This window comes from Panicum hallii, chromosome 9 (genome assembly GCF_002211085.1).
Source record: "Panicum hallii strain FIL2 chromosome 9, PHallii_v3.1, whole genome shotgun sequence".
Lineage (NCBI taxonomy): Eukaryota > Viridiplantae > Streptophyta > Magnoliopsida > Poales > Poaceae > Panicum > Panicum hallii.
The window spans coordinates 68,214,148-68,222,777 of record NC_038050.1 but is presented as its reverse complement, the minus strand read 5'-3'; the positions used below and the strand labels follow the sequence as shown (position 1 = coordinate 68,222,777).

Here is an 8,630-nt window from a genome sequence, read left to right as displayed (position 1 = left end):
CGCTCCCCTTAGCAACAGCTCACGACCAGGCCCAAATAAGCCTCGCAATTCCGGCCCAGTACACTGAAATGTGAAAGGAAGCGTACCCCCAGCCGGCCCACCCGCCTACTCTTCACTCCCTTGCCCGCCTCCGCTTCCGCCCCCGGCGCCAAAACCTCTCGAATTTCTCCCGCGCGAGCGCAAAACCAGTGCGAAAACGAAACCAGCCGCGAACCCGCGGCGGCAAACGCCCAAACGCGCAAAACCCACCGAGCGCCGCCCGCCTCCCGCCATTTCTCCCCAAAATCCACCTTATAAGCGCGCGCATCCGCCTGGGCAGCTCCGACGCATTTCCGCCGCCGCTCAGCGCTCGCCCACCGGTCCGCGCGAAACCTACCTTCCTTTCGTTAGACGATTGCACAGGCGAGAGGAGGCATGGACGCCGCCAAGTCCGTCACGCCGGGCGCCGTGTCCCACATCCTGGCGAACCCGTCGCCGAGCGACGCCGCCGGGGCCCCGGAGCTCGTCGTCCAGGTCGTCGACCTCAAGCCTCTCGGCGGGACCAGCCGGTTCAGGTGAGTTCTCAGCTCCTCTGCTACCTCGTTCTGATGGATCTGTTCTCCCGCTAGTTTTTGCTCCGTAGGACGGCGGATCTGTACTGTTACTAGCGCGGTTCCTCTGGATTTGGTCGGCGGGTCTGACGAGCCTCCGCTTGGATTTGGATCTGGTGTTGCCTTTGCAGTTTCATTGCGAGCGACGGGAAGGGCAAGATCAAGGCGATGCTCCCCGCCAAATTCGCGGCAGAGGTTCGGTCCGGCAACCTCCAGAACCTCGGCCTAATCCGCATCCTCGACTACACCTGCAATTCCGTCCCCAACAACGAGAAGTAAATCCCCAGCATCCTTCCTTCTTCGCCTCGAGTGGCCTAATCTTGGGAATTGTTCCCTTATTCGGCGCTTCCTTCGGTTCCTAAATATCTGTGCCATGTGTACTGCAGGGCCTTGATTATCACCAAATGCGAGGTTGCGTCCCAAGCGCTCGACGCCGAGATCAAGAGCGAGGCCAAGAAAGAAGAGGAGCCTACGATTGTCCTCAAGCCCAAGGACGAAGGCGTGGAGTCCAAGCCCCCAAATGCTCCCCCGGTTGTGTTGAAGCCGAAGCAGGAGGTGAAATCCGCGTCCCAGATCGTGAACGAGCAGCGTGGCAAGTGAGTATGCAGTTGCGGCCGCTTTGTTTCTGATGTTCTAATTAAGCCCGTCCCGAATTTAGATTTACAGTTCATTATTATCCTTCTGTGCGTGCAGTGCTGCTCCAGCAGCGCGCCTGGCCATGACGAGGAGGGTCCATCCTTTGATCTCCCTGAACCCTTACCAGGGTAACTGGGTCATCAAGGTGCGAGTTACGAACAAGGGCAACCTCAGAACTTACAAGAATGCCCGTGGAGAAGGCTGTGTCTTCAATGTAGAGCTCACTGATGAGGATGTAAGTACTCCGGCAAATGCTCACATTTTCAGGGCAGACTGCACTACTTTGTGGTCGAGGGTTCATAAGCTGATGTGAATTTATGTGTGTACAGGGCACCCAGATCCAGGCCACCATGTTCAATGAGGCTGCAAAGAAGTTCTATTCAATGTTTGAGCTGGGGAAGGTCTACTACGTCTCCAAGGGATCACTTAGGATTGCCAACAAGCAGTTCAAGACGGTCCAGAATGACTATGAGATGACACTGAATGAGAATGCTGTTGTTGAGGAAGCAGAGGGGGAAACTTTCATTCCACAGGTGCAATTCAATTTTGTCAAGATTGATCAGCTAGGATCATATGTCAATGGCAGGGAACTTATAGGTAAGTCAAAATTATCGAAATTCGGTTGGGTTTACTTTTTCACTCTGTAGTGTCTTGAAACGAAACACACTGTATTGTCTGACTATCATGTATAATCTCTATATGTTATTTCAGATGTTGTTGGTGTTGTTCAGAGCGTATCACCCACACTGAGTGTTAGGAGAAAGTTTGACAATGAGACAATACCAAAGCGTGACATTGTTGTTGCAGATGACTCGTAAGCATCACTTGATTCTTTACTTGTTGATAGCTCATAACACAATCATTTGTTGGCATTGCGTATGGTTTATCTTTAATTTCGTTGCAGGGGCAAAACTGTGAGTGTTTCACTCTGGAACGATCTTGCTACTACCACTGGCCAAGAGCTCTTGGACATGGTTGACAGTTCGCCCATCATTGCGATAAAGAGCCTAAGAGTATCTGACTTCCAAGGTATATCATCAAATCTCTCTTCAATCTATGAACTCAATCTGCACTTAATGATGATAAGTTGGTTTGCAAAGTGTGTATATTAAGTTGTGTTATTGGAATTTGTTTTCCAGGTGTGTCTCTTTCAACTGTAGGCAAAAGTACTCTTCTGGTTAATCCAGACCTTCCAGAGGCACAGAACCTTAAATTATGGTAAATTGTATCTCCTGAACACTACAAGATTTATCAGGTTTCATTCAGTATGCTGAAACTCTTGTCATATTTTGTCAACTAGGTATGACTCTGAAGGCAAGGGTACTTCAATGGCACCGATTGGTGCAGACATGGGTGCAGCACGGGCTGGTGGCTTGAGATCCATGTATTCCGATAGAGTTTTTCTGTCTCACATCACCAGTGATCCTAATATGGGCCAGGAAAAGGTACAATCTTGAACATTTTATCAAGACATGAAACTATTCCCATCTTGAATGTGTAAATTGCATTTTGGCAGCTGGCCCAATTTGACTTGTTTTTGTTTTGCAGCCTGTTTTCTTCAGTTTGAATGCCATCATAAGCCACATTAAGCCTGATCAGAACATGTGGTACCGTGCTTGCAAGACCTGCAACAAGAAGGTGACTGAAGCTGTTGAAGGTGGATACTGGTGTGAAGGATGCAATAAGAATGATGCTCAGTGCTCATTGAGGTAAAATCATGACCAGAAAACGTCCATACCTGCTAGTATTATCTATTGGGTGCTAAATCTGAATATCTCCCTGCCTCTTTCAGATATATCATGGTCATCAAGGTCTCTGATCCCACTGGTGAGGCATGGGTTTCTGTCTTCAACGAGCATGCAGAGAAGATCATTGGCTGCAGCGCCGATGAGCTTGATCGGATCAGAAGAGAGGTAAATTCCAGCTTGGCAAAACGTCTTGTCAACTTTGCCTTCAGTTTCCAAAATGCAACGTCTCTTTCCTTATTTTACCTGTGCCTGATAGTGTGCTCGCAATTGTTGCAGGAGGGCGAGGACAGCTACATTCTCAAACTCAAGGAAGCCACCTGGGTTCCCCATCTGTTCCGTGTCAGCGTCGCGCAGCACGAGTACATGAACGAGAGGAGGCAGAGGATAACCGTGAGGACTGAGGCGCCGGTCGACTACGCAGCTGAATCCAAGTACCTGCTTGAGGAGATCGCGAAGCTTACTGCTTGCTAGAAGACTTTCTGGTGAATTCTGGAGGACTGACCCTCCCTGATGTCTTCCTGTACCAAGGCAGAGGCTTTTGAGATGTTATCCTGTGTTAAGTAGGTGTTACATTGGTTTTAGCAGTTCTGTAAGATATGTAGGTGTTTGTTTAGCTTGATTTCAAGCAACAGGATGCTAAGACAGTTCAGTATGAAGCCTTTGTTTAACTGCAGTTCCAGTTCCATTTTATCTGCAATGCAGTTGAACAAATAGCCAATATTATTAGGACTAATTGATGTGAGCTGGCTGCTGCTCATTTGCTCCAGTTCTGTATCTATTATCAGCAACCAGATGTAGAGGCAACCTTTTCCTACTCAAATCATATGTGTACAATCCAAATTGCAATCTATTGTTGTACCATCCTTCAAACTCTTTCCTGATAAGGTTTTTGAAAATTGCCACTGTCGCCTTATCGAGGATTCATACTCTTTTTAGATAGTGTAATAAACAAACAAAATATTCTGCACTCCTGAGATGCATTTGGTTCTCATACTGTTTTCTTCAGGTTACAAAGAAAAAATGGTCTACGTTATCGCAAGTGATTGGGAGCTTCGTGAAATCATGGCTGCCAACACTCGCTATAGTGAATTTAGTCATAACTTCACACCTAGAATGCCTACATAAAAAGGAAATTGCAGGACTAAACCACGCTCAGAAAGGGTCAAGACAACTATCAACAGGTCATGTTACCACAAAGGTTTCGGCAGGACTGGGAGCAAATGGCCCCCAATTTCATCAGCATAATAAGCACTGTACTACAACAATCTGTTGATGACATCTACTCTGATTCTAGGCTGAAGGCTGCCACTACAGAACTAAACCACGCTCAGGAAGGACGAGACAAATTTTCAACGGGTCATGTTACCACCATGATGTCGGCAGGACTTGGAGCAATTTACCCCCAATTTCAGCAGCATAATAAGCACTGTACTACACAATCTGTCGATGACATCTACTCTGATGCTAGGCTGAAGGCTGACGACACAGAACACCTGCATGGGTCTGCCTGCGAAGGTTCACAGGTTCTCCAGAGGGCTGACCACAATGTGCCGCAGCGGGTTGGCCACATTGCCGCCCCCAGCGTGCTCCACGAACCCTGCAGGCGTGTGGAAGCTCCCATGGCAAATGCAAACTATTCTGATTTCTTCGCCTTTCCTGTACTTGTACAGGAACCCTTCCACCCTGTTGCCGTTGGGGAGCCCCTTGGTGAACACACTCGGCATCTCCTGCATCATCGCTCTCTCCACATCCCCCATGCTCCTTGCCCTTGCTGCAGCTGTGCCTGAAGTGCTTTGTTGATTTCCCCTAGGGCCAAGGGCTGTCGTTCTGCCAGTCAACGAAGAAGATGAAGATGGTGGGCTTGCTACCGTTGCGCAATTTGCAGCCTCACCAGCGAGTGGACCAGCTGATGACGGGCTGTGCTCCTCGGCAGTGGTTGTTCCTGGAAGATCAGTTACGAATATAAGATAGAGCTTCTTTTAATAACACTAGAATAGAAAGTGTTTTAATCCTAAACAAACAAACAGCTCACAATCCAGGTCATTCATTTTTTAAGCTTATGGTATATTTTGGTTGATATGGTGGTGGCAGGTAAGATTCATGTTCTTGTAAACATGGTAAATGGATATTGAGAAAACCAAAATGGTATAACAAACAAACAAACAAAAGAATACCTTTGAAGGCTGAATTTGGCTTCCCTCGCACGGCTGACAAACTGTCGTGTGATGTGCTTGTAGCCTGATGCAATTTGTCAGTGTGCACCTTCACCTCTTCTAGGATCTGCCCACCTACTTCTTTTGAGGTGTTGCAAGTGAGAGAGTTCCTCCTCTCAACCCTCTTCTTTTTCAACTCGAGCCTCTTCAGACTCTGAGCTGCCTTTCGCTTCCTCCACTCCTCAGTGCCAGCATCATCAATTGTGGCAGGGAGTGAAGTACTCCTTACGAGGGTATCTGCAATATTCAGTAGTTAGTATTTTCTCCAACTCACATGAATCGCTTAAAAATAGTATGGATATGTAGTAGAAAAGGCACACATGGCTATATGAGTTGATTTTTCACCAAAAGTATTTATGTAAGAGTATATTACTTTGTTCATGTCATGTGACCTAATAATCTACAAGAGCATAGTCAATATCCTGAAACTAACTTGCTTACCGTCCATTTATCAAACTATATGCTTGACAAAAGCACCCTGTTCACTGTCCTAGAATGTGACAGCCAACAGTTGTAAATAGTTTAACTCCCATAATCTGGTATGGTAAAGTTGTTCAGTACAAGAAGCGCGAAACAAGCTGTACTACACTTCTCCAATGCTAACAATGCAGCTCCAGACATCATTAGCTTGCCAATGCTCAATACTTAATCTAGCCCTCCACGCACAAGTATTCTACATTTCTACTTCACACAGCATACGTCACTCAACAATTATAATAGGCAAGAATACTGCAAATCACAAACCGATTTCTTGAAAGATTCGGTCTATCTATCATGTTTTCTTCCTCTGCAATAAAATTATAATGCCTAATTAATGCAGTTTTAGCAAGGATTCACAGTTGACAGTTACCACTATCGACCAAAGCAATCTCAATCAGTACTGCTAAGCATGGAATCTGAAAGCTAAATTACGACCTAGGCGAAACACTAAAGACAGTATAAACCCCTTATGGAGAGAAGCCATACGCACCTTGGAACCTATGCCCTTCGCCGTCCGACGAGCCAGATGAAGGGCTCAAGCTCGCCCGCAGGCTCGCCGCAGGCTCCACGGCGAGACCACCGGTCTCACGGCACGAACCCCATCCGTCCAGCCCCTGCTTCCTCCCCGCCCCCGCCTCGACCGGCACCGAGCTCGTCCTCCCCAGCGTGGGCGGCGCCGCCACCTCCACGGGCGCCGTCATGACGGCCGCCACGGACGACGACCGTACGAGCTTATCCCCCTTCCTATCGACCCCGAACCGCCCGCCGAGGGACAGCCCAAGGCTCAGCTCGACCTCCTCCGTCTCCGCCTGCGCCGGTCCCGGCCTCTGCTCCTGTGGCGGCGCGTCTCCCCTGCCGATCCCACCCAGCAAGTCCCTCGAATAGCCCTCCATCGCGCGCGCAAGCTTGTCACAGGAAGCGCCCGCATCCGAGAAGCGCCTGCAGGAGACGGAGCCAGGGACAAGATAAGGCAAGAGCTGAGCGACGCCGCAGGAGCAACAATTTCCGGCGCCAAGCAGAGGCGCCGGGCCGGAGCAGACGAGACGGGACGGGACGAGGGGCCACTTACGCGGAGGAGGAGGGAGGGGGCCGCCATTGGTGAGGTGACGCGCTGCTGCTTCTCCTCGCCGCGGCCTTGAGCGCCTCTCGCGGGGAAGGGGAGAGAGGATGAGGGGGAGAGAGGGGGGAGGCAAAGCTTTCTGCTCGTTTTTGGGCTGCTTGGTTTCGCTTTTGAGGCATGCGCTTCCGCTGGGGATGGCGGAGACGCGCAGGCCTGCTGCCTCCGGCGTGACGCGTGTCGATGCGGCGGCCGACGCGTGGTGCGAGCGCGCGCGCCACCGCCCAGCCGCGGCGGGAGCCGAGCGGGATGCGCTGGGCTCGCCAGCCTCGCCTGGAGCTGAGCCCGTGGGGTGTACGCGCGGAGCCGAGTCGCGGATGGGCGGAGCGACCGGTGGACGCTGACTGGCTGAACGACATCCAAATCCAAAAGTACCCAGAATCACGAAATCCTCCTACTGCCGTCTCATGGCAAATTTTTTCCTCTTCTTTTTCGGAAAAGCCATAATCTACCCAAGTATTTCACCACTATCTCATACCTTTCTCTCTCTTTCCTTAATCATCTTCTGCTCTTTTGAGATCTTTTATCGCCTATACCATCCCGGTAACATCAGGAATTAGGAAGTAGGATTAAAGGTTTGAAATTCATTACTCACGGATACTTTGAAAATAGGGTTGATGGCCATCACGATGTGCCGCCGCCAGCTAAGAAGACAAGAAGCGAACAACAAATATAGACGGCTAGAGTAGGAGTCTATCCACTTTGCCGGATTGACATGGCATGTAAATATATCGGATCTGCTATAGCTGTTGTAAGAAGTAGTTTTGGACTAAGAACATGACTAGACGAGGAAGAGAGACCGATGAAAGAAGGCTAGCGGAAGAAGAATTTATAGCAAAGGAAAGGTTATGTGATGGGACCATACCGCTGTATGTCACTAGCACCTAACGTCGTGAGCAGGCCACCATGTCATAAAAGGAAAAGCAAAACTCGTGAGCAACTAGTGTGCCGTTTTTTCTCCTTGCGTGGACGTCTGCGCACCGCGTCGCAATCTAAATGTTACGCCTGTGTACCTGCTAGTGTGCCACGTCACGCAACAGGTGTCGCGTGCGTTACGCCATATGGCATCGTATCGCGCGCCACAACCTTTTGTCCATTGATGCGCTGCATCATGCTCCAGGTGTTAAGGTCCGTTCGCCGCTATTACGCCACATAGTGTGCCAGGTACCGCGACCGTCTATCTACTATTGCGCCGCATTCCGCGCGAAGTACCATGAGCACTCGCTGCTATTGCACCGTATCTCGCGGCACCTAGCCAGGCGTTCACCGCTACTACGCTGTATCCTGCGTCAGGTGCCGTGAACGTTCACCGCTATTACGTTGTACGTCGTAACTAATGTTGTACGTCATAACTAATGTGCCGAAGAGAAGTCACTTATGTGAAACACATGGAAAAAAATACTGAAGTTTATAGTTACCATTTGGTAAAATTTCTACCAATCATCAAGTTGATGCGGTGATTTTCGTTGGCAATTAAATTTAACCATAATACTATAGTGGCAATTTCTTTATCATATTATTGTTGTTGATATAGTATCTTATCTTATTTTTATAACTTTATTTTTACAAAATTTCTCTGTTTAATTCTAATGCTCGTCGCAAGAATTTTAAATGAATATTAAAGAATAAATAAATTTCTCTACACGTGCGTTCCAAATGAGGACGGGGACGATCCAAAACTTGCTAGTACTGTTAATTAGGCAGTTAAACCCTATCTTCTTCTGTTCGTTGCTTACAGTTTTTTTCTTGTGGTTAAATAAGGCCGTTACATAGATTTTATGAGGAAAAGAATAACATCGCGGAGCCGGCTCCGGAGCCGCGAGCTCGGCTCGGCGAGGCACGCGAA

The 8,630-nt window shown here is 48.9% G+C and overlaps 2 protein-coding genes across 2 annotated transcripts; one reads left to right on the top strand and one right to left on the bottom strand.

Moving 5' to 3' along the window:
- Positions 1-343: 343 nt before the first annotated feature.
- On the top strand, positions 344-3,808 carry LOC112876810 (replication protein A 70 kDa DNA-binding subunit B). Its single transcript, XM_025940989.1, has 12 exons — positions 344-554; positions 722-865; positions 977-1,186; positions 1,284-1,461; positions 1,556-1,823; positions 1,938-2,040; positions 2,131-2,255; positions 2,366-2,444; positions 2,527-2,671; positions 2,775-2,935; positions 3,019-3,139; positions 3,251-3,808. The coding sequence occupies exons 1-12, from the start codon at positions 415-417 to the stop codon at positions 3,443-3,445; spliced, it is 1,869 nt and encodes a 622-aa protein (XP_025796774.1). The 5' UTR covers positions 344-414; the 3' UTR covers positions 3,446-3,808.
- A 299-nt stretch (positions 3,809-4,107) lies between these two features.
- Positions 4,108-6,921, bottom strand: LOC112876811 (ninja-family protein 1-like). Its single transcript, XM_025940990.1, has 4 exons — positions 6,737-6,921; positions 6,158-6,606; positions 5,149-5,424; positions 4,108-4,916 (listed from the first exon to the last, which is right to left on the bottom strand). The coding sequence occupies exons 1-4, from the start codon at positions 6,904-6,906 to the stop codon at positions 4,492-4,494; spliced, it is 1,320 nt and encodes a 439-aa protein (XP_025796775.1). The 5' UTR covers positions 6,907-6,921; the 3' UTR covers positions 4,108-4,491.
- Positions 6,922-8,630: the final 1,709 nt, after the last annotated feature.